At 43.5% G+C, this 24,104-nt stretch overlaps 1 protein-coding gene across 4 annotated transcripts; it reads left to right on the top strand.

The window, feature by feature from the left end:
- Positions 1-49: 49 nt before the first annotated feature.
- Positions 50-23,369, top strand: armc1 (armadillo repeat containing 1). Of its 4 annotated transcripts, none has more exons than XM_084474927.1 (7): positions 50-125; positions 795-1,003; positions 1,593-1,684; positions 18,728-18,920; positions 20,049-20,165; positions 20,453-20,527; positions 20,805-23,369. In XM_084474927.1, the coding sequence occupies exons 2-7, from the start codon at positions 842-844 to the stop codon at positions 20,994-20,996; spliced, it is 831 nt and encodes a 276-aa protein (XP_084331053.1). In that variant the 5' UTR covers positions 50-125; positions 795-841; the 3' UTR covers positions 20,997-23,369. The 4 variants fall into 4 exon arrangements, with proteins under 4 accessions (XP_084331053.1, XP_084331052.1, XP_084331051.1 ...); XM_084474926.1 differs by having other exon boundaries at positions 54-125; positions 792-1,003; XM_084474925.1 differs by having other exon boundaries at positions 61-236.
- The last annotated feature ends 735 nt before the right edge of the window (positions 23,370-24,104 follow it).

The raw sequence follows: 24,104 nt of genomic DNA, 5'->3' as shown, positions 1-24,104 counted from the left end.
GCCAGATTTGGCGGAAAATCGGGGCCAATCTGGCAACACTGCACCCAGTGCCTGGTACCATCACAGCCCTGCTAAAGACAGCTAGCAGGAGAACGACCCAAGGCCTATACCTACTCCTTTTCTGGGTATTGTCCATATTGTGTATACATAGGGTCAGTTTGTCGCAAATTCACATGTCCTTCTGACCGTTCATCCAGAGTTGCCTTATGATTTTAAAGACATCTATTTGAGATAAGGTAAGCCTTGTCACCGGGCTAGCCTCGGAGCTAGCTAGCTGCCACAACGCATCGGTCGGGTTTGAATTGAGGTTAGCTCGGGGTCGTTGACAATGTTATGCGTTATGTTTGATCATGTACGCCTCTTAATGCTTGAGCTTGTTTATAATTGAAGGTTTGCAGAGGAATCAAATGGTATTGACGTCCAGTCGACCAAGCTTAGAGCAGTCTTTTCTCCAGAGGAGAGCTATACTTTATTTTTGTGTGTCACATCAGCAACCAGCATCAGGATTGTTCCAAGGGTCACACCAAAAGTTAAGATATACCAGTTAAATCACCCAACTCTGCTCTGTCAATAAAAACACATCTATTATGTAGATAACCAAACATAGACACACGTTGACCTGTATCTAAGGATGTGCATTATGTGAGAATGTGTGCTCTTTGTGTACATTCCACAGTTGTGCTTATTTGAGAAAAAAAAGCGAAGCTTTTATTATATGGGATTGTTTTCGTTTATTACTTTTGTTTTGATTAAAGTGCATATCATAATCTCTTCTTCTCACTTTTCTCAAGTAGAGTGAGGAGGCCGGTTTGACGTATATGGCCCCCAGACCAGAGGCACCATGAGTGGGGAGATGGATGCGTTAGCGATCGTCAACCAGCTGCGGGACCTTGCAGCAGACCCACTCAACAGAAGAGCCATAGTTGAAGACCATGGGTGTCTACCTGGCCTGATACTGTTCCTGGATCACACAAATCCGCAGGTCGTCTACTCTGCACTACTGGTAATGTGTTTATATACGTCTTGCTGCCCAACATCTATTGCCTGCTAGGAGAAAAGTATGTGTTCACATGGTAACTCTTTTAAATCCCCATCTGGGCTGGCCTGGATAAAAACATTGTTTTAAACAGTTTTGATTGTAGTACATTTCATTTAATTACCCCAACTTCAAGACTGAAACTTTAATTTGTGGGTTTGATATCCAAAACATTGTCGCCCTCACTTGGCCGGTGTTGTTACAACACGTACGTGTTTGAATATTTCAGTATCAAGTTCTGTTTTCATGTTTTATTAACTCTTTTCTCTGGGTAGCCAAACGACTCATATGACGCATATGCATCTATTATATAATGGTCCTCTCCATCTTCTTCTTATAGTCAGCCCACAATCTGAGTCAACATCTAAGTGGTTTTATGTAACCATGACATTTTAGGAGCACATTAAACGGTAGTAACACACAGTTAGTGTCTTAATATGTGTATTAAGGCAAATCTACTGACGTGAAGTGTGGTATGTCATTAGTGACTCTTGTTTGTGGTTTCTATTCATAGTAAAAAATAAGTATGTTAATGGTTGTCCTTGTTGTCCTCAAGGCTGTGCGCTACCTAGCAGAATGTCGCGCCAACAGGGAGAAGATGAAGGACGAGCTGGGCATGATGCTGAGTCTGCAGAACGTCATGCAGAAGTACGTCCCTGTTCCCCATTGCTGAAGCTTGCTTTATCTCTCTCTGTTTCTGTCTCTCCTTCTATTTCTGTCTCTCACCCTCTATTTCTGTCAAACTCTTTATTCCTCTGTCCCTCTCTTCCGGTCCATCTGTCTTTCTCTCTCATTCCGTCTGCCTCTCATTCTGTATCTATCTGTCTCTAAATTTCTCTTTCTTTTTCTCTGTCTGTCCCTGGTCTTCGCGACTTGTAACTATCCCTCACACCCTCTTATATACACACACAGAAAACAAACACGCATACGTTGCATGTACAGAAACCCTTTCTTTTGAGACTGTATTGCATTCTGCATAATAATAATAATAATTAAGAGAATGTACTCTGTGTCAAGGGAATGTTATGAATGTCTTTGAGCTTTAATGCTCATCCCGCCATCTCAAGAATGATTAAGTATTGTATTCATACTTTGCGGTCACGTGACTACCTTGGATACCTGGAGGGCAACAAACGCTGGCAAAATGGTGACGAACAACGGCCAACCAGGGGAATTGCAGCCTGGTTGGCCGATACAGATTTCCGATACTACTAATATAAATAAATCAACTATTTAGACCATTTGTCACAAAATGTTAAAATTAGATACGAAGAGAAGATAAACATACTCGTAACTTGTGATCCATACACAGCACCCGCTGATGTAGGTTATGCATTGCTTTGAAGCTGGCAAAGACTCTACCAGACTTGGAGTTTAGAGATATTTACATTTATCTCATTGAGAATCCGTCACCTTATACCGCACAACAATTAAAAGCCTACGGATGGGTTAACAACGCTGTCGTATGGGAGGTAAAAAACAGGAATATCTTCATAATCAAAGCAAAGGTGAATGTTACTATTCCACCATCCACTATGAAATGTCCCCTTTTGTCCGCGATTACATAGCCAATGTGGTCTTATTATAGCCCGATCATTCACTAAAATACACATAGAAAGATTAAAGCATCCAGCATATGATTTCAACAATGTGTGAGGGCAGGGATGATCGCACAGTTGCTGTTACAGAAGGCTGCGCGATTTAATCTGCACAGTGGAATGAGCGCTGGGCGGAGATTAGGGATGTCACGATACCAGAAATTTAGTAGTCGATACCAATACCAGTGAAATTCCACGATTCTCGATACCCAATTCGATACCACGGTCAAAAACAAAACAATAAATCCCATGTACTTTATTTATTAAAAACATTTAAACATTACAAAAAACAGTGGCACTGGCATGTAGCCTTCAAGTAATGAATAAAAATAAACCACTATTAACATTACAAAAAAAGAACAGTGGCATGTAGCGTTCAAGTAATAATAATAATTAAAACTGCGCGCAGTGATGAACGGGACCTCGCGCCGGCTTGCGGCCGCGTCACGTGCCGTCGTAACATGTGTGCTGGCAAGATGTGCACATGTTAGGACGGCACGTGACGCGGCCGCAAGCCGGCACGAGGTCCCGTTCATCACTGCGCGCAGTTTTAAAAAAGCGCAGTTTTAAAAAAATTCGCGAATTTATGTAATCTGTAGAAGCAGAGGTGCCCTGTGGTGTCCTACTGATTGTTTTGACATTAACATGTAAGACCACATTTAACTGAATTACATGTTGTAACAACTTTAACTAACATTATTAACCCTACATCAATGATCGGATAAATTCATTACATGTTGTAACAACTTTAACTAACATTATTAACCCTACATCAATGATCGGATAAATTCCCTAGGAGGAGTTAGTTGAAATACAAGGCGAAAAAGTGAAAGAATTCCATTCAAAATGGCCAACTTTGACAGCACGCCACGGCCATGCCCTTCAACGTACAGTCACAAATAGCACGGTTTTGTTTCAGCACCACTTCATGACTGTACTGACCAATTTTGAAGCAGATCCGATAAATTCCCTAGGAGGAGTTAGTTCAAATACAAGGCGACGGAATTCAAAAATGGCCAACTTTGACGGCACGCCACGGACATGCCCTTCAACGTACAGTCACAAATAGCACGATTTTGGTTCTGCACCACTTCATGACTGTACTGACCAATTTTGAAGCAGATCCAATAAATTCCCTAGGAGGAGTAAGTTTAATACAAGGCGACGGAATTCAAAAATGGCCAACTTTGATGGCATGCCACGGACACGCCCTTCAATGTACAATCACAAATAGCATGATTTTGGTTCAGCACCACTTCATGACTGTACTGACCAATTTTGAAGCAGATCCGATAAATTCCCTAGAAGGAGTTCATTAAAATACAAGGCAAAAAAGTGAAAAAAATTCAAAATGGCCGCCGAGAGTGAAAATAAAAAATGCAAATAGCCGACTTCCTGTGGGGTTTGGGGCATGGGTCCAAGAGGCTTTTCTGTAGGTATGGGCACATTGTACGTGAATACTGAGTTTCATACATATTGGTGAAACGTGGCGCAGGGGCTGCTTTTTAAAGTTCCTGTAGGGGGCGCTACAAAAAATAGAAACACGAATTTTGGTATGTGAGTTATCGGCACCAGTCTACACGTGTCCTGTGAATTTCATATTCATAACTATTACGGTCTCCGCACAGTGATTTACCCTGACACCAGAGCCTGTGGCGGCCATGTTGTTTTTTCAATCGACTTAATTTTAATTGAGCAGTTAGAACTTTGGTACCTTACGGCCACTGAGTGGGTCCCGCTCAAATCAAACATTGCGTCTATGAACTGTGGCGATTTTAGTGTCAGGCCACGCCCATTTCGATGCCACGCCCCATTTGAAAATATGTTGACTTTATCCTGTTTAGAATTTGATTCTGAACAACTTTTGTATTGGGGCCAACATCATAGGCGTCCAACTTGACGTTGATATGAGCAATTAACTATTTTCGAGGTTTCAACCACACCCCTTTTAGAACTCATTGGTGCTCTAAACTTTATTGTACAGACTAATCCTTAAGTCAGATTGAAGATAATGGGCCATATATGATATGTGCCAAAGGATTTATGTCAAAGTCGAAAAACCTGGGATCCTTGGGGAATTTACTGTTTTTAACTAAATTCAAAATGGCGGAAAATATGGCTACCGGAAGTGTTCAGTTCAAGAGACTTTTTTGTTCATCATGAGGATTTTCATGTGTGTGCAAAGTTTCATGAGTGTAGGTCAAACCGGTGACGCGTGCTGCTTGTGCAAAGTTTGCACTTTTGAACAGTTGCTATAGCGCCACCTAGGGGCGAATGTGAATTTGAGGGCTAGAATATCAAATTTTTCACCAGTCCCCACAATTGCACCAAAAAAAAAAGAGTTTTCGAATATGTTCAGGGGGGGAAAAATGCAGTCGAAGTCGCTAAAAATAATAATAATAAGAAGAACGAGAGTGAAAATGAAAAAATTAAAATTTCCGACTTCCGGTGGGGTTTGGAGCATGGGTCCAAGAGGCTTTTCTGTAGGTCATGGGACCTTATACGTGCCTACCGATTTTCATACATATTGGTGAAACGTGGCGCAGGGGCTGCTTTTTAAAGTTCCTGTAGGGGGCGCTACAAAAAATAGAAACACGAATTTTGGTATGTGAGCTATCGGCACCAGTCTACACGTGTCCTGTGAATTTCATATTCATAACTATTACGGTCTCCGCACAGGGATTTACCCTGACACCAGAGCCTGTGGCGGCCATGTTGTTTTTTCAATCGACTTAATTTTAATTGAGCAGTTAGAACTTTGGTACCTAACGGCCACTGAGTGGGTTCCGCTCAAATCAAACATTGCGTCTATGAACTGTGGCGATTTTAGTGTCAGGCCACGCCCATTTCGATGCCACGCCCCATTTGAAAATATGTTGACTTTATCTTGTTCATAATTTGATTCTGAACAACTTTTGTATTGGGGCCAACATCATAGGCGTCCAACTTGACGTTGATATGAGCAATTAACTATTTTCGAGGTTTCAACCACACCACTTTTAGAACTCATTGGTGCTCTAAACTTTATTGTACAGACTAATCCTTAAGTCAGATTGAAGATAATGGGCCATAGATGATATGTGCCAAAGGATTTTTGTCAAAGTCGAAAAACCTAGGATCCTTGGGGAATTTACTGTTTTTAACTAAATTCAAAATGGCGGAAAATATGGCTACCGGAAGTGTTCAGTTCAAGAGACTTTTTTGTTCATCATGAGGATATGTATATGTGTGCAAAGTTTCATGAGTGTAGGTCAAACCGGTGACGCGTGCTGCTTGTGCAAAGTTTGCACTTTTGAACAGTTGCCATAGCGCCACCTAGGGGCGAATGTGAATTTGAGGGCTAGAATATCAAATTTTTCACCAGTCCCCACAAATGTGCCAAATAAAAATGAGTTTTCGTATATGTTCAGGGGGGGAAAAATGCAGTCGAAGTGGCTAAAAATAATAAGAAGAAGAAACACGAGGGTTTCAATAGGGTCCTTGCCATGTTTGGCTCGGTCCCTAATAAACGGACCAAAAACAATAGGGACCTTGCAGGTTCTGCTCGGTCCCTAATAAACATGAGGGTTTCAATAGGGTCCTTGCCAAGTTTGGCTCGGTCCCTAATAAACATGAGGATTTCAATAGGGTCCTTGCCAAGTTTGGCTCGGTCCCTGATTAAAACTGCGCGCAGTGATGAACGGGACCTCGCGCCGGCTTGCGGCCGCGTCACGTGCCGTCCTAACATGTGTGCTGGCAAGATGTGCACATGTTAGGACCGCACGTGACGCAGCCGCAAGCCGGTAAGAGGTCCCGTTCATCACTGCGCGCAGTTTTAAAAAAAATTCGCGCCGGCTTGCGGCCGCGTCACGTGCCGTCGTAACATGTGTGCTGGCAAGATGTGCACATGTTAGGACCGCACGTGACGCAGCCGCAAGCCGGCACGAGGTCCCGTTCATCACTGCGCGCAGTTTTAAAAAAGCGCAGTTTTAAAAAAAAATCGCGAATTTATGTAATCTGTAGAAGCAGAGGTGCCCTGTGGTGTCCTACTGATTGTTTTGACATTAACATGTAAGACCACATTTAACTGAATTACATGTTCATTAACCCTACATCAATGATCCGATGAATTCCCTAGGAGTGAAATACAAGGCGAAAAAGTGAAAGAATTCCATTAAAAATGGCCAACTTTGACAGCACGCCACGGCCATGCCCTTCAATGTACAGTCACAAATAACACGGCGTTGGTTGAGCACCATGTTTTGACTGTACTGACTAATTGTGAAGCAGATCCGATAAATACCCTAGGAGGAGTTCGTTCAAATACAAGGGGAAAAAGTGAAATTCCATTCAAAATGGCCAACTTTGACGGCACGCCACGGACACGCCCTTCAGCGTACAGTCACAAATAGCACGATTTTGTTTCAGCACCACTTCATGACTGTACTGACCAATTTTGAAGCAGATCCGATAAATTCCCTAGGAGGAGTTAGTTCAAATACAAGGCGACGGAATTCAAAAATGGCCAACTTTGACGGCACGCCACGGACACGCCCTTCAACGTACAATCACAAATAGCACGATTTTGGTTCAGCACCACTTCATGACTGTACTGACCAATTTTGAAGCAGATCCGATAAATTCCCTAGGAGGAGTTCATTCAAATACAAGGCAACGGAATTCAAAAATGGCCAACTTTGACGGCACGCCACGGACACGCCCTTCAACGTACAATCACAAATAGCACGATTTTGGTTCAGCACCACTTCATGACTGTACTGACCAATTTTGAAGCAGATCCGATAAATTCCCTAGGAGGAGTTAGTTCAAATACAAGGCGACGGAATTCAAAAATGGCCAACTTTGACGGCACGCCACGGACACGCCCTTCAACGTACAATCACAAATAGCACGATTTTGGTTCAGCACCACTTCATGACTGTACTGACCAATTTTGAAGCAGATCCGATAAATTCCCTAGGAGGAGTTCATTCAAATACAAGGCGACGGAATTCAAAAATGGCCAACTTTGACGGCACGCCACGGACACGCCCTTCAACGTACAATCACAAATAGCACGATTTTGGTTCAGCACCACTTCATGACTGTACTGACCAATTTTGAAGCAGATCCGATAAGTTCCCTAGGAGGAGTTCATTCAAATACAAGGCAAAAAAGTGAAAAAAATTCAAAATGGCCGCCAAAAGTGAAAATTAGAAATGCAAATAGCCGACTTCCTGTGGGGTTTGGGGCATGGGTCCAAGAGGCTTTTCTGTAGGTATGGGCACATTGTACGTGAATACTGAGTTTCATACATATTGGTGAAACGTGGCGCAGGGGCTGCTTTTTAAAGTTCCTGTAGGGGGCGCTACAAAAAATAGAAACACGAATTTTGGTATGTGAGCTATCGGCACCAGTTTACACGTGTCCTGTGAATTTCATATTCATAACTATTACGGTGTCCGCAGAGTGATTTTGAGCCTCTGGCGGCCATGTTGTTTTTTAAATCGACTTAATTTTTGGTGAGCAGTTAGAACTTTGGTACCTAACGGCCATTGAGTTGGTCCCGCTCAAATCAAACATTGCGTCTATGAACTGTGGCTATTTTAGTAACGGGCCACGCCCACTTCGATGCCACACCCCATTTGAAAAATTGTTGACTTATTCTTGTTCAGAATTTGATTATGAACAACTTTAGTAGAGAGGTCCAACACCATAGGAGTCCAATTAATGTAGATATGTGCAATTTACTATTTTTGGGGTGAAAAACACACCCCTTTTTTAACTCAATGGCTCATGGGTACTTTGAAATTTATCCTACAGACTAATCCTTATGTCAGATTGAAGATAATGGGCCATAGATGATATGTGCCAAAGGAATTTTGTCAAAGTCGAAAAACCTGGGATCCTTGGGGAATTTACTGTTTTTAACTAAATTCAAAATGGCGGGAAATCTGGCTACCGGAAGTGCTAAGTTAGTATCTGCAAATTTCTTCATTATGAGGATTTGCATATGTGTGCAAAGTTTCATGAGTTTAGGTCCAACCCGTGACGAGTTATGCTTGTGCAAACGTTGAAATTTTGGCATAGTTGGTATAGCGCCACCTAGGGGCGAATGTGAATTTGAGGGCTAGAATATCAAATTTTTCACCAGTCCCACAAAATGTGCCAAATAAAAATGAGTTTTCGAATATGTGCAGGGGGGGAAAAATGTGGTGGAGGAGTTTGTTCAAATACAATGCGAAAAAGTGAAATTCCATTCAAAATGGCCAACTTTGACATCACGCCACGGACACGCCCTTCAACGTACAGTCCCAAATAGCACGGCGTTTATTCAGCACCATTTCATGACTGTACTGACCAATTTGGAAGCAGATTCGATAAATTCCCTAGGAGGAGTTAGTTCAAATACAAGGCGACGGAATTCAAAAATGGCCAACTCTGACGGCACGCCACGGACATGCCCTTCAACGTACAGTCACAAATAGCACGATTTTGGTTCTGCACCACTTCATGACTGTACTGACCAATTTTGAAGCAGATCCAATAAATTCCCTAGGAGGAGTAAGTTTAATACAAGGCGACGGAATTCAAAAATGGCCAACTTTGACGGCATGCTACGGACACGCCCTTCAATGTACAATCACAAATAGCATGATTTTGCTTCAGCACCACTTCATGACTGTACTGACCAATTTTGAAGCAGATCCGATAAATTCCCTAGGAGGAGTTCATTCAAATACAAGGCAAAAAAGTGAAAAAAATTCAAAATGGCCGCTGAGAGTGAAAATTAAAAATGCAAATAGCCGACTTCCTGTGGGGTTTGGGGCATGGGTCCAAGAGGCTTTTCTGTAGGTATGGGCACATTGTACGTGAATACTGAGTTTCATACATATTGGTGAAACGTGGCGCAGGGGCTGCTTTTTAAAGTTCCTGTAGGGGGCGCTACAAAAAATAGAAACACGAATTTTGGTATAATAATAATAATAAAGTTTATTTATATAGCACCTTACAACATCGGACAGATGATCAAAGTGCTTTACAGAAAAGAAATAACATTTCAGGTGACAAATGGCATAGAAAAAACAAAACAAGAAAACATAACAATGAAATACATATCAAAAGGTAAAAGTTAATCAATATTAAAAGCCAGTTTAAACAAATGAGTTTTAAGACGTGCTTTAAAAAGTGCCAAGTCATCAATAAAATAGAATTCAGGGGGTAGGGAGTTCCACAGTTTTGGTCCCGCTATTGAAAAGGTCCGATCCCCCCACTGTTTGCAATTAGAGAAAGGGACCTCTAACAGGGGCTGTTTTGAGGACCGGAGGGCTCTACAGTGTCGTCTAAGTTTTAAACAATCGGACAGATACTCTGGAGCAAGACCATGAATAGCTTTAAAAACAAATAATAACAGTTTAAAAGTGATTCTAAATTTAACCGGGAGCCAATGTAGTGAACAGAGAACGGGAGTGATGTGACTGTAACGGGAGGTGTTGGTTAGGAGGCGTGCTGCAACATTTTGTACCAGTTGAAGGCGGGAGAGAGATGATTGCTTAATGCCAAAGTACAGGGAATTGCAATAATCTAACCTAGAACTGATAAAAGCATGTATAGCCATTTCAAGATCGTTCCTGCTGAGGAATGGTTTAACTTTACTTAAAAGGCGCAGTTGAAAGAAACTTAGCTTCACTACTGAGTCAATCTGCTGATCAAAACAAAGGCCAGGGTCTAAAATAACTCCCAGGTTTCTTACAGCAGGTTTAAAAAGAGAGGCAACGGAAGAGGAAACACAGTTACTAATCACATTTTCGCAAACATTAGAGGTACCAAAAACAATACATTCCATTTTTGACTGGTTCAAGTGCAGAAAGTTTTTTGTCAACCACAGGTTAATATCTTCTAGGCAATTGAGGAGGGATTTTAGAGCAGCTGGAGCATTTGGAATGATTGGGAGGTAAACCTGAATGTCATCAGCATAACAATGAAAATGAAGATTATGCGTTGATATGATCTTTCCAAGAGGCAGTAGATAGAGGGTGAAAAGAAGGGGGCCGAGAATGGAACCCTGTGGAACCCCACAAGAGAGGGGGGCACAGGAGGATGAGAGGTCTCCAATCATAACGGAGAAAGACCTGGTTTTGAGGTAAGAGGAAAACCATTTAAGAACTGGACCCTGAATGCCCACGTGATTGGACAGACGGGAGATGAGAATAGAGTGGTCTACTGTATCGAATGCTGCTGTGAGGTCTAGGAGGACTAGTATCATGGGGGTTTTATTGTCAGCTGAAAGGAGGATATCGTTGTGGATTTTAAGTAGAGCCGACTCAGTGCTATGGCGGGATCTAAAACCAGATTGAAATTTTTCGAAGATGGCATTTTTTTCCAGAAAAGATTGTAACTGAATAAAAACAACCTTCTCTAAGACCTTAGATAAAAAAGACAGATGAGAAACGGGCCTAAAATTAGATAAAACTGAGGGATCCAGGTGAGGTTTCTTGAGAAGTGGTCTGACCACGGCATGTTTAAAAAGATCTGGGACAGTACCTGAGCTAAGGCACATGTTGATAAAAACAAGGAGGTAAGGTCCGACAGTATTAAAAACCTCTTTCAGCACCTTAGCGGGAACAATGTCTGAGGGACAGGTGGTTGCCTTTAGCTTTTGCACGATCTCAGAAAGGAGGGAGAGGGAAACAGGCTCAAAATTATTAAGAACAACAGTTGGGTGCACAGAGGCAGAATTCAGCCTATTATCTGCGACATTGGTGTTAGCAGTAATCTTTCCCCTAACAGAAACGATTTTGTCAACAAAGAATTTTAAAAACTCTTCACAAGTTGCTGTTGAAGCATCTAGAGGGCTACTAGTGGATGGATTAATGACAGAGTTTATTGTACTAAATAATACCCTTGGACGATTGCTGCTCGTAGAGATGAGTCTGGACAGATAAAGAGCTTTTGCATCTCTCATAGCTCTCTGAAAAGTAGCTAACTTGTCCCTCCAGATACCCAGCAAAATGGGAGATTTGTGCTTCTTCCATTTCCGTTCTGCCAATCTACAGTCTTGCCTAAGAGCGCGAGTGTAATCATTCAGCCAAGGATCAGCCCTGGACTTTGAGGATTTTATCCTTAGAGGAGCTACAGAGTCAAGAATTGAAGTGCAAGTAGAGTGGAAGGAGGAGATGAAACAGTCAGGTGAGGCAGGATAACACAGGTTGTCTAAGGTAGTGGGATCACTATTTTGAAATGCTGATGCAAAATCACTGGCAGTGGAAGAGGTGATAATGCGGCGACGGCAAGGAGGTAAGACGGGCTTAGTTGCAGGAGATGGTACTCTTAGGTCGAAGAGTATGGGAAGATGGTCAGAGAGGGGAGTGACACTGATCTCTTTGACTGACACCGAGAGACCATAGGTGATTATTAAATCCAATGTATGGCCAAGATTATGTGTTGGTCCGGCCACTAATTGTGTGAGATCAAAAGAATCTAAAAGATCTCTGAAGTCATTTCCCAATTGATTAGCTGAGCAGCAGACATGTATATTAAAATCTCCGCAGATTAGAATTTTGTCAAATTTTGGTAAAAACTCTGCTAAAAACTCAGAAAATTCAGAAATAAAATTCTGGTTTGCCTTAGGGGGACGGTAGATAATGGCACACAGGATGGAGCAGTTATTATCTAGCACAAAAACCTGGAGCTCAAAACTAGAGTAAGTATTTGTTGTGATGAGCCTGCATTTGAATTTATTTTTGAACACAGAGGCTACACCACCACCTCGACCAGTGGCTCGTGGACAGCTGAAAAAAGAGCAGCTGGGAGGGAGGAGCTCAGAGAAGGCACTAACATCACCTGGCTTTTGCCAGGTTTCGGTTAACAGCAAAAAATCCAAAGTGTGAGCAGAAAAAAAGTTTTTCAAAATAAAAGTCTTATTATTAAGAGATCTGATATTGATCAGTGCCATCTTAACAGTCGAGGGAGGGGGAAGTGAGGAGGGGCGTAGTGAACGCAGGAGACATGTATGGGCCCCATGCTGGTGACTTTGAGCAGGACGCCGTCTATGCGAGATGAAGACAGGAATGACGAGTGGAGAATTGCATGGTGTAAAGGCTGTGGTGAGGGCGACAGAACCAACAGTTGAAGTGGTTATAGGCAATGAGTGGAGATGGCTAGAGATTGGGAGAGTCTGTTGACGTGTAGAATCAAGGGGGGGAACGGAGAGGGAGAAGGAGGGGGGAGCTTCTCCCCTGCAAGGGGTGGGGGGGGCTGATTCAGCCGTTATCAGTCATGCATTCAATACCGCGTGCTGGAGGTTGCCAGACAGAACGCGGCTGCCCAACCTGCTTGGATGGATACCATCACGCTGGTAAAAAGAGGAACGGTTCCAGAATAAATTAAAATTGTCAATGTAGTTGATGTCCTGCTCTCTGCAGGCAGCCTGGAGCCAGGAGTTGAGGGACAGGAGTCTGCTAAAACGTTCTGAACCAAGGTTGAGTGTGGGAAGAGGGCCACTGATGAAAACTGTTTTACCACACGTTTTCAAAAACTCAAATAGATTGTTGAATCTGGCTTTGAGCACCTCAGATTGCCGGTGGGCAGTGTCATTTGTCCCCACATGGACAATGATGCGGTTAACAGAGGGGGGAGTTGATTGGAGCAGGTCAGGGAGCTTCTCTAATAGTGAATTGACAGTGGCACCAGGTAGACAGTGTGTAGTAGAGTTATGCAGACGGATGTTTCTAGTGATGGAGTCGCCCACAACTATCTTGGTGGGTGGAGAGGGACGGGGGAGAGTTGAGCGGGGGGCCAGGTGACAGGGGGGGGGGTTAGTGTGTTGTGACCTTGTGTGACCAGAGGCTGGTATGTGAGTTATCGGCACCAGTCTACACGTGTCCTGTGAATTTCATATTCATAACTATTACGGTCTCCGCACAGTGATTTACCCTGACACCAGAGCCTGTGGCGGCCATGTTGTTTTTTCAATCGACTTAATTTTAATTGAGCAGTTAGAACTTTGGTACCTTACGGCCACTGAGTGGGTCCCGCTCAAATCAAACATTGCGTCTATGAACTGTGGCGATTTTAGTGTCAGGCCACGCCCATTTCGATGCCACGCCCCATTTGAAAATATGTTGACTTTATCTTGTTTAGAATTTGATTCTGAACAACTTTTGTATTGGGGCCAACATCATAGGCGTCCAACTTGACGTTGATATGAGCAATTAACTATTTTCGAGGTTTCAACCACACCCCTTTTAGAACGCATTGGTGCTCTAAACTTTATTGTACAGACTAATCCTTAAGTCAGATTGAAGATAATGGGCCATAGATGATATGTGCCAAAGGATTTTTGTCAAAGTCGAAAAACCTGGGATCCTTGGGGAATTTACTGTTTTTAACTAAATTCAAAATGGCGGAAAATATGGCTACCGGAAGTGTTCAGTTCAAGAGACTTTTTTGTTCATCATGAGGATATGCATGTTTGTGCAAAGTTTCATGAATGTAGGTCAAACCGGTGGCGAGATATGCTTGTGCAAAGTTTGCACTTTTGAACAGTTGCTATAGCGCCACCTAGGGGCGAATGTGAATTTGAGGGCTAGATTATCAAATTTTTCACCAGTCCCCACAATTGCACCAAGAAAAAATTAGTTTTAGAATATGTGCAGGGGGGGAAAAATGCAGTCGAAGTGTTATAAAAAATTTATATTATATTTATATATTATATAAAATAATAATAATAAGAAGAAGAAGAAGAAGAAGAATCATGAGGGTTTCAATAGGGACCTTGCCATGTTTGGCTCGGTCCCTAATAATAAGAAGAAGAAACACGAGGGTTTCAATAGGGTCCTTGCCAAGTTTGGCTCGGTCCCTAAAAATACGCGCTGAAAGCAGGCAGTCATGCAGCTATGCGGCTCGCGTTTACACTTGCGTGCATGGCGGGGTTTAAAACATAACTTCCAACCTAATATTAAGTAATATAACGCAGGTGCGCAAGGCAGCCACAGGAGACGCCAACATTGTTTTCAACCGCTCTGTACCGCTCCGTATTAATGACCAAGTTTTGAAAAGAAAAAGTATTTGAAGCGAATAAGCAACGCTGTTTTTGATTTGTTTATTTGGTTTTGAACGAATAGTTTTGGATGCATGCATCGGCTTTGAGTTGGTTTGTTTACTTTGAAATTGCATACGCTCGCAACACACATGCACACACGCACGCACACATTCACCGCCGCACCCACTACAACCTGCCGATCTTCAATCAAAACAACATCAAGTAAGTGATGCCGAACGCAGTCATACCATGCGTGTTTAGAAGCGCAACATTGAAACGGGTCCCGTCTGAAACAGTCGCGCGGCGCAGCGTTCCAAACGCAAAGTACTTCCAGACACGACTCTTGCTATTCTTTTTATCGACGAGTCGAGGCGGAGCCGTCGCACTCGCTGCAGCTGCAGTTGCCATCTTCCATGTTCCCGTGTAGGTGTATATGCTGCCCACGTGACGTCCGGAGGAATTGCATATTCGGTACCTACGGTACTAAGAAAAACGAGTACCGTCACGTTTTTTGAATTTTAGTATCGACTTGGTACCGAAGTATCGGTTCTCGTGACGTCCCTAAAAGAAAAAAGAAAAAGTGCAAAAAAGTGCAATATAAAGCTTTTTCCAAAGTTGCCCATGCAGATTCCCTCATTGCACCATCTATTCTCCATTGATACTTTTTAAAAACGTGTCTAGCGGTCTTCAGAAGAGGTAATTCCACATCTGATGAGGGTCTGTCCCCATCATCCCTCAGACTGGGTGTGGTCCATTCTTCACAATCAGCCAACAGTGTGTTGGCTTGCTTTTCGTTCTGGCCTTCTTGGACAGAACAGAACAAGACTCATGGCATCATGTCACAGCTGCTGTCTAGAGGGGTGGGGGCCCTTGCAGTGTAGGGCCCTTGGCTTCCGTTATTCCTCAGACGGCCCCTTTGACTTTGGGTGGAAGTCAAGTTGTGTTTGCGCTAGGGATGTCACGAGAACCGATACTTACCAAAGTACCAAGTTGATGCGAAAATTCCAAAAACGTGACTGTACTCGTTTTTCTACAGTACTGTAGGTACCGGGGGTGCAATTCCCCCGGACGTGACACGGGCAGCATATACAGCTACAAGTGTTGTAGTCTGCCGTTAAATGCCAAAGGAACACGGAAGATGCTAACTGCAGCTGCAGCGAGTGCGACAACTCCGTTTGTCGAAAAAAAGAATAGGAGTGAGAACCATGATTCACCACTACCGGAAACGAGACTGAACGAACGAACGATTCGAACGACTCTTCTTGGCGAACTGACCGACGTGAACTGATTCATTCAAACTAATCATGAAATCCACCACTATAACTTACTTGATGTTGTTTTGATTGAAGATCGGCAGGTTGTAGTGGGTGTGGCGGTGAATGAATGAACATTGTGTGTGTGTTGCGAGCGTATGCGATTTCAAAGTAACAAACCAACTCAAAGCCGATGCATGCATCCAAAACTATTCGTTCCAAACCAAAAAAACGAATCAAAAACAGCGTTGCATATTCGCTTCAAATACTTTCTTTTATTTTCGAAACTTGGTCATTAATACGTCGCTTTACTGAGCGGTTGAAAACAATGTTGGCGTCTCCTGTGGCTGCCTTGCGCACCTGCGTTATATTACTTAATATTGCGTTGGAAGTTATGCTTTAAACCCCGCCATGCACGTGTAAGTGTAAACGTGAGCAGCATAGCTGCATGACTGCCTGCTTTCAGCGCATATTATTATTATTATTATTATTTTTAACAATTTATTTTTAATTAGTCATTGAAGGCTACATGCCAGTGCCACTGTTTCTGTAATGTTCAAATGTTTTTAATGAGTGTATGTTGAAGTACATCGGATTTATTGTTTTTGTTTTTGTCTTTCACCGTGGTATCGAATTGGGTATCGAGAATTGTGGAATTTTCACTGGTATTGGTATCGACTACTAAATTTCTGGTATGGTGACATCCCTAGTTTGCGCCCTTCGTCCGTCCCCTCGCCTCCATCCCTTCCATCAGGTTATTATTAAACTCGGTTTGTTTTGAGCCTTCCAATAGAGCCTAGAAAAATGGCTGCCTGCAGCTAGTTTTCACCCAAGAAACCTGCTTCCTGTTAGCGTGAGCCTCATCTTCAAATGATGATGATAAATGCCAATCATAGCATTACGCTAGCAATATATCATTAAGCCAGCAACCCACCATTATGCTAGCAACCCAGCATTACACTAGCAATCAAGCCTAACCCTAGCAACCTCTACTACTGAAGCAAGCTAGAGACTAGGATAAACAAGGGGGATTTATCAACTATGATTATTGCTTAGTGTTTTGTCAATAGCCCCAGAACGAGGCTAACTCTGCAGGGGGTTGTTTACACTTTATCGTGTTGTGAAGGACAGTGCTGCATTGTAGGGGAGGAAAGGGGAGGTAGGGACAATAGCGTACCACTGACCGTGGGGCCACCCTCCAGCTTCAGATGGAGCCACACACCGGCTAGCATAGGGCATGAAGCTGGGTGACCTTTCATGAAAAAGGGGGGGTGGTGGAAGTGATGCTATGTGTCGTGGGTGATCCGATCACAGCAGGGGGAGCAAGATGAGGATACAGATGCAAAAACTTCTGGCTTTCGTTCAAGACCCATCAGCTTCAGATCATAAAGCCAACATTCGGAAGAGATCAGGGAAGGGGTGGTGTCTGCCTCATATCCTTGGCACACTTGTGCTGTGTTCCAATATCCATACTATCCGTACTCATACTATACTATACTCAACTATACTTAGTTTGAGTACATAGGGCGTTCCAATTCAGATCAGGGTGAAAAGAAGTGTACTGAAAGGACCCGGATGGTGTACTCAAAACGGTCAAACCGCTGAGTGTGGATCAATGCACACTTTTCGTACTCAACGGCAGACATCTTAGCTACGTAGCGGAAGAGGGCGGAGCCAGGCTGAGCCAAGGTCGGCGCATTTTCCACATAGCCTGCATTAATGGAGTCGTTCAAAGTGGGATGTTTATTGCGGGGGAGGAGCCACGGCGGCAGTCGTGATCGTAATTTCCGGTTAGTGATTATTTGATTTTAGAACGACACTAACATCTGAAAATCAGCGCACTTAGTGAGAGCGGATAGTTAGTACGTTTAAGTGTACTCATGGAATATCGGAACACAGCATTGGCCTCCAGCTGATGCAACAATATGATGCCCCAGTTCAGTATGACAATATGCTTCTATGCTGGGACTGAATCATTAAGGGGGTTTATGTTTATTGTAAATTGTGTTTGGTTGTATTATTTTGGTCCATTACATGCCGAAACGGTATGTAGCAGTAATTCCTCTGCACCCGCCCCATTAGTCTAAAGGTTGCACAGGTGCCTGGTTCTGGCGTGTTTTGGACCAGGCAAATAACTAGCTGCACAGAATTTCAAAAAAAGACTTAAAGGCACTTAAAGGACAATTTAGCACATTGAGCCCCCTTTCTGGGTTGTCTAGGATGAAATAGAGTGGTTGACACTGAAATTTTGACTATTGGTCCTGTCTCTGGTATTTGGCTCATTTCGAATCGCCCCTGCCTGGTTCAGAATGGGCATTCACAAACCTGTCCTTAAAACAACCCTAAACGTTCTTTTTCAGAAATGTGCAACTCACCGAGTGGTTAGTGGTGTTCGTTGATGTTCCAAATCAAGTATTGTAGCGAAATACAGTTTGTCGTGTTTTATTTGGCATTTTGTAAATCCATTGATTTCTGTTGGAAGACTCATTGCTTGTTGACCAGAAAGGCAAAGGGGGACTGGTTGTAGTCTTTTCGCTCGGTTCAGGCCTTACTGTATACTACAGTAGACTACTAGACTACAACCAAACGTAAACAGCCCCCCTTTCCGGTTCCGGTCCGGTTTCTGTTTCAATGTAATTTACAAAATGCCAAATAAAACACGACAGAAACTGTATGCACCACTATACTTGGACCAAACGCCTAACTGCACTTACCATACAGCCCCACAATCCCCACAACAAACAACTATTTCACACTTGCATCCACCATGTACCTATTTTGGATCTTCATCCTGCCTCCCTCCCCCTCCTCCATCCAGGGCCACGTCGCCAGGGGAGACCAAGCTGCTGGCGTCTGAGGTCTATGAGATCCTGCAGGCGGCGGGCAAGGAGGAGGCGGAGCAGGCGGAGGCAGCTGCTGCGTCTTGCCGGCGAAAGGCCCAGTTCTTCCTGGGCTCCACCAACAAGCGGGCCAAGACGGTGGTGTTGCACATCGACGGGCTGGACGACTCGGTATGCAGCGCACCCTCTTTGTCTGTTCCCCTCTGGAAGTCTCTCTGTCTGTCTCTCTCTCTTGCTGTCTGTCTCTGTCAGCCTCTCTCCCTCTTGATTCTTACCCCATCAGTCTCTCTTTCTCTCTCTCCCTCTGTCTCTGTCTCATGCTCTTCTCTCTCTTTCTCTCTGCCTCTGTCTATGTCTCTGTCTCTCTCTCCGTCTCCGTCTCTGTCTGTCTTTCTCTGTCTATCTGTTTGTCTCTTTCTCTCTCTACTCTATTCTCTCTCTTTCTCTCCCTCTCTCTCTGTCTTTCCCTATACCTTATCTGTATGTGTGTCTCTGTCTTTCTTGTTGTTTTTCGATGTTATGGCAACAGGTGTGTGTGTGTGTGTGTGTGTGTGTGTGTGTGTGTGTGTGTGTGTGTGTGTGTGTGTGTGTGTGTGTGTGTGTGTGTGTGTGTGTGTGTGTGTGTGTGTGTGTGTGTGTGTGTGTGGTAAATGTCAGACATTGAACAGCAGGGTGCTGGGATTGAACCTGAACAGTGCACAGCGGGGCAGCCAGCACCGAGCCAGATCAAATGACAACACACACACGCACATCTAGCCACTAGTGGCTCGGCGGCAGCACTAAGGAACACGCTTAAAAAACAAAAATATGCCGGGCAGTATTTCTCTACAGGCGCAATCCGTAGTAGTTGATTGGGTGTAATAAATGAGTCTCATCCCTCTCCCCCAACTCCCCCCTTCTGATGGCAGTTGGTCAACAAAAGGTATTTCCTGGAGCTTCAAACTGTAGCTCAGTTGTTAGACTCCCAGCCTGTAGGTTTGATTCCCCCATTGTCACTGTCTACCCAATGTGCTCCATTGAGCAAGATGCCCTAGCCTGCTCCTCCTAACTAGCACACACCCACTAGCAGTCCCACTACCGTCCCACTTATGTTTGTTTTGATTTATGATTGTAAGGTTTCAAGCAAATGTATTGATTTGATATCCACATCAACTAAAATGTGTTACATTTCCAGTGGTCATCACAGGTACTGAGTTATAAGAGGATATATTTAGAAATGTCATTTAGGTGTAGATATTTGAAATGTATCCGACGTCATGCTGCCTGGTTTTGTACTAACGGCGGCGTGGGCGGGGGCAGGCTCGGCGAGGCATGTGTGAGGAGGCCCTACTGAAGATCCGTGGGGTCATCAGCTTCACCTTCCAGATGGCTGTGAAGAGATGTGTGGTGCGGATCCGCTCGGACCTCAAGGCGGAGGTGAGCTTCTGGCTAGCGGATGCTTAAATCATACCCATAACTACCGCTATGAGAATGTGATGAACAGTTAAATCCCAGCATTAATCTATGTTATCTCTGTTATCCCATTTGTGTTTAATAAAAAGTTTAATAAAAACTATAATTTCCTTTTTGAATAGATAACATAAACTGCCTTAGCTACAAATTAAAAAACCTCCCCAGCCACCAGGAGGCAAACTTGTAAAATGCTGTATAGATAACCTACCTATACATGAGCTCTAAGCGAGCCTAACCGCTGTCCCTGCTAGGCCCTGGGAACAGCCATCAACTCCACCAAGGTGCTGACCGCCCAGCAGGTGGTGAAGGCAGAGGACGGAGGAGAGGTGAGTGTCGCACAACGACCCCAGACAGATGATGAAGAACAACACAACTACTAATGATATCTTTTAGCTTTAGCATCTATCTTGTATTTTGACTATAAGATACACTATTTTGACGCAATACTTCTAGTCGCCATCAGGGGTCAGGCTTGGTGTGTGTGTGTGTGTGTGTGTGTGTGTGTGTGTGTGTGTGTGTGTGTGTGTGTGTGTGTGTGTGTGTGTGTGTGTGTGTGTGTGTGTGAGACACACATTATAATTAGTATGTGGTTGTGTGTTTCAGCGCATGGTGCCGTTCCACGAGGGTGAGGCGATGGCGGTGGAGGAGAACACGGACATCCCGGACTACCTCCCCGAGGACGAGAGCCCCTCCCAGGACCCCGACAAGGCAGTGACGCGTGTGGGCGCCATCGGCGACGGCTCAGGCTGGCTCAGCACCGCCGCCAACTTCCTGACCCGGTCCTTCTACTGGTGACCACTTCCTGTTGCGTTGCTCCCCCCACGTGTGCACTCTCCTCTTCCTCCCAACCCCTCCCCCCCCTTGTCAACAGTCCTACCTGCGAAACTGACTGGCACCTCAGACGGGTTTCAGCCTCCTCCTCCACCACCACCAACACCTAGCGTGTGTCGTCTAGCGCCACACGTCTCTGGCCACCGCCACCGAGCGATGATCAGGCCAAGGTCTGCTGCAATAACCTGTATATACATGAGCTGCTGACGCCACCGCGACAAGATAACAAGCTAGCCCACCACTGGCTGACTGCACAACTGTTATGATACTACACAAGACGTGGGTACGCTTCACACTACTTATAGCCAGAAGGATTTGAATTGGGCTACCTTTTTTTTCTTTTAATTTTAAGTACGTATTTTTGTTTTTTATTAAACTAATGTTCAAACCAAAAGCCATGCGGGTGGTCCGAGGTCTTGTGGCTGATGTCGGATGAGGATTCATCCCATGACTGAATCTGTTGTTTGTCAAAAAGAACAATTATTTTTCTTTGTTTGTGCATGGTGTGATCATTTTTTTTTTTTTGGGATAATTTACTCATCCTCTCTATTTGATTGCTGGTTACTGGTTTGGTTACTTTTTCTATACTTCTGCAAGGAGCCATGTTCTTCAGATCTTGCTTTAGCACCCTCTGTTCTGTTTATTTGTTTCTTGTTCCCTCTCTTTGATGCCTAATGAAGATAATTCTGTGAAGAATTATTATTATGCCATTTTTATTTAATTCATTCTCAGTTTTTTCAATATGTTTGATCACTCGCAAAAAACATAGATGAATTAGTAATCTTAAGATGATGGGTTTTCCCTGACCCCAGCTTGCAAAAGGAGGTTCAGAATGCATGCTCTGTTGCCAAAATATCCCACATTGAAATGTGTTGACATCATGCACAATTCTGTTCATGATGTCATGCCCCTATGGTTGTGTAAATCCTAAACAAATGTTCTTCACTTTAGCCAGCAGTGTCCTTAAAGTCTATCCTAGACTCCGTTACCATCTTGCTCCTGAGGCTAGGGACGGAGAGTATGTTTTAGGGCTGTGGGAATGGTTCCTGGTACCCTGCTATGTCAAACCTATGTACGAAGGAATTATGTATTTTAAATCTGAATTAGTAATACTGATTTGCTGATCTGTGTTCCCTACATTACAATGTTCCCACAACAATTTCAACAATAGGGCAAGGAAGTTGATGAAGGTCTGTGATTGGGCCATACACGTCGACAAATGACTTGTCACTTTTAATTGTAATTACCCCCTCTTGATTGTCCTCTCCGTGTCCCACTGACATGTGGGGCACACGAACCGCTGACCAGACAGGTTTAATTTGTGCTGTTTTTGTGGGATGGATGTCGAGATGATTTAAGGTCATGTCGCTGGATGGACAGTGTGACCTCAGACCCTTTAAAGTGAAGCAAGGATCCATAGAAGGGCAGCAGGAACACTTAGGCAAGTCACAGCTGGGCTTTAAAAGGTACACTGTGTAGAATGGAGTGGCATCTTCGCAGGAATTGAATATAATATTCATAAATTGGCCTACATTTTGATTAATGATAATCCCATGAAAATAAGAGTTGTTTTTTCGTTACTAGAATGAGCTCTTTGTATCAAAATAGGGAGGGGGTCCTCTTCCACAGAGCCTGCCATCTTTTCACAACAGTTTCTACAGTAGCCAAGAACGGACAAACTGCTCAAGAGAGGATGGGGTTTTAATTTAACACGTTGTGTATTTTAAATCGCTATCTTACTTGTAAGCTATAACCTATTATTATACAGACTAACTAAATACATTTGATGAATATCAAGGCTCCGTTTCTCTTGACCCATGGCTGCTCGATGCTGCTGGCACCTTGCAGGCCACCTAGCCTCTCCTGCTTTGTTGTGAAGGGTATTCAGACGGTTGCCACCTCACTGCGGGAGGCCACTAGATCCTACACACTTCACCCTAACACTAGGATTCGGTTTCTTGTATTTTGAATGAGCGATCACAAAGAAGTTGGAATTTTTTGTCATTAACAGTATTAATATTTAATTTTCCTTTTTGAGTCTTCCATTATTTGTTTTTGTGTACAGAATCAGTGCCATTTACTTTGTTTAATTTAACGTTTGGCTTCTCATCATGTGGAACATATTCAAGCATCACTCCCTGTAGTACTGATCCTTCTCTGTAGTTTCTATCCTACTGTAGACCTTAACGGTGAACACATAAACCATGAAGATGGTTCACACTGTTTTAATCTTCTCATTGTACAGTTTTAATTTTAGTTTTTGTCTCATGTTATATAATGTATGGCAAAAAAACTGACTATTCATCTATCCACAATTGAGGCAAATAAAGATGAGCTTAAAATCAAGTCTTACGGTTGTCTTATTAAAAAAAATGAATCTCACAAACTGTTTTGATACACTTCAAATGCCATTGTATGTCATTCTAATACATTGAGATCAGACTATTACATAGCGGCCTGCAAACCACTGAGGGCAGCAAAACTGCTCTTTGAGGATTTGAAATTCAGTTTTCTAACTGGTGCAGACGGCCCTGGTATTGGTACAAGCAGAGAGGAGGCCCTGGTATTGGTACAGGCAGACAGGAGGCCCTGGTATTGGTACAGGCAGACAGGAGGCCCTGGTATTGGTACAGGCAGAGAGGAGGCCCTGGTATTGGTACAAGCAGACAGGAGGCCCTGGTATTGGTACAGGCAGACAGGAGGCCCTGGTAGAAGTGATAGCGTAGCGGTGACCACATGTGTGGCTAACCTTGGCTGTGAAGAAATGCTATCATGCTTCGGTGCCAAGACTGCAAAATTCCAGAGCGATAGCCATCCCTTATCACTGCTGGTAAGTCTGGAGTTTGTTTGGAGATGTGAGTGCAATGTTTAGGATTTTTCAGCTTTAATTTGTATTTAGGCTATCTTACTAGTGTTTTTTTATTCTAACATATTAGACTGGTTAAATAAAAGTGGACGTTTTTTTTTAAATAGCTACCAAAAATTGCAACCCTTCAGTTTTATTAGATTAATCCTCTGAGTGGAGTTATTTTCCTAAATGTAGGATCAGACAGATAACTTGAACTGATGTAT

This window comes from Micromesistius poutassou, assembly GCF_964030765.1.
Source record: "Micromesistius poutassou genome assembly, chromosome: 11".
In the NCBI taxonomy this organism is placed as follows: Eukaryota; Metazoa; Chordata; class Actinopteri; order Gadiformes; family Gadidae; genus Micromesistius; species Micromesistius poutassou.
Note: the sequence above shows the minus strand (reverse complement) of the source record. Positions and strands in the feature narration are given on the sequence as shown.

Excerpts from the sequence above, each read along its gene's own strand:
- armc1 (XM_084474927.1), top strand. The coding sequence starts at position 842 with ATGAGTGGGGAGATGGATGCGTTAGCGATCGTCAACCAGCTGCGGGAC. Across the intron at positions 1,004-1,592 it reads TCGTCTACTCTGCACTACTG|GCTGTGCGCTACCTAGCAGA; the intron begins GTAATGTGTTTA and ends GTTGTCCTCAAG. Across the intron at positions 18,921-20,048 it reads TCGACGGGCTGGACGACTCG|GCTCGGCGAGGCATGTGTGA; the intron begins GTATGCAGCGCA and ends GGGCGGGGGCAG.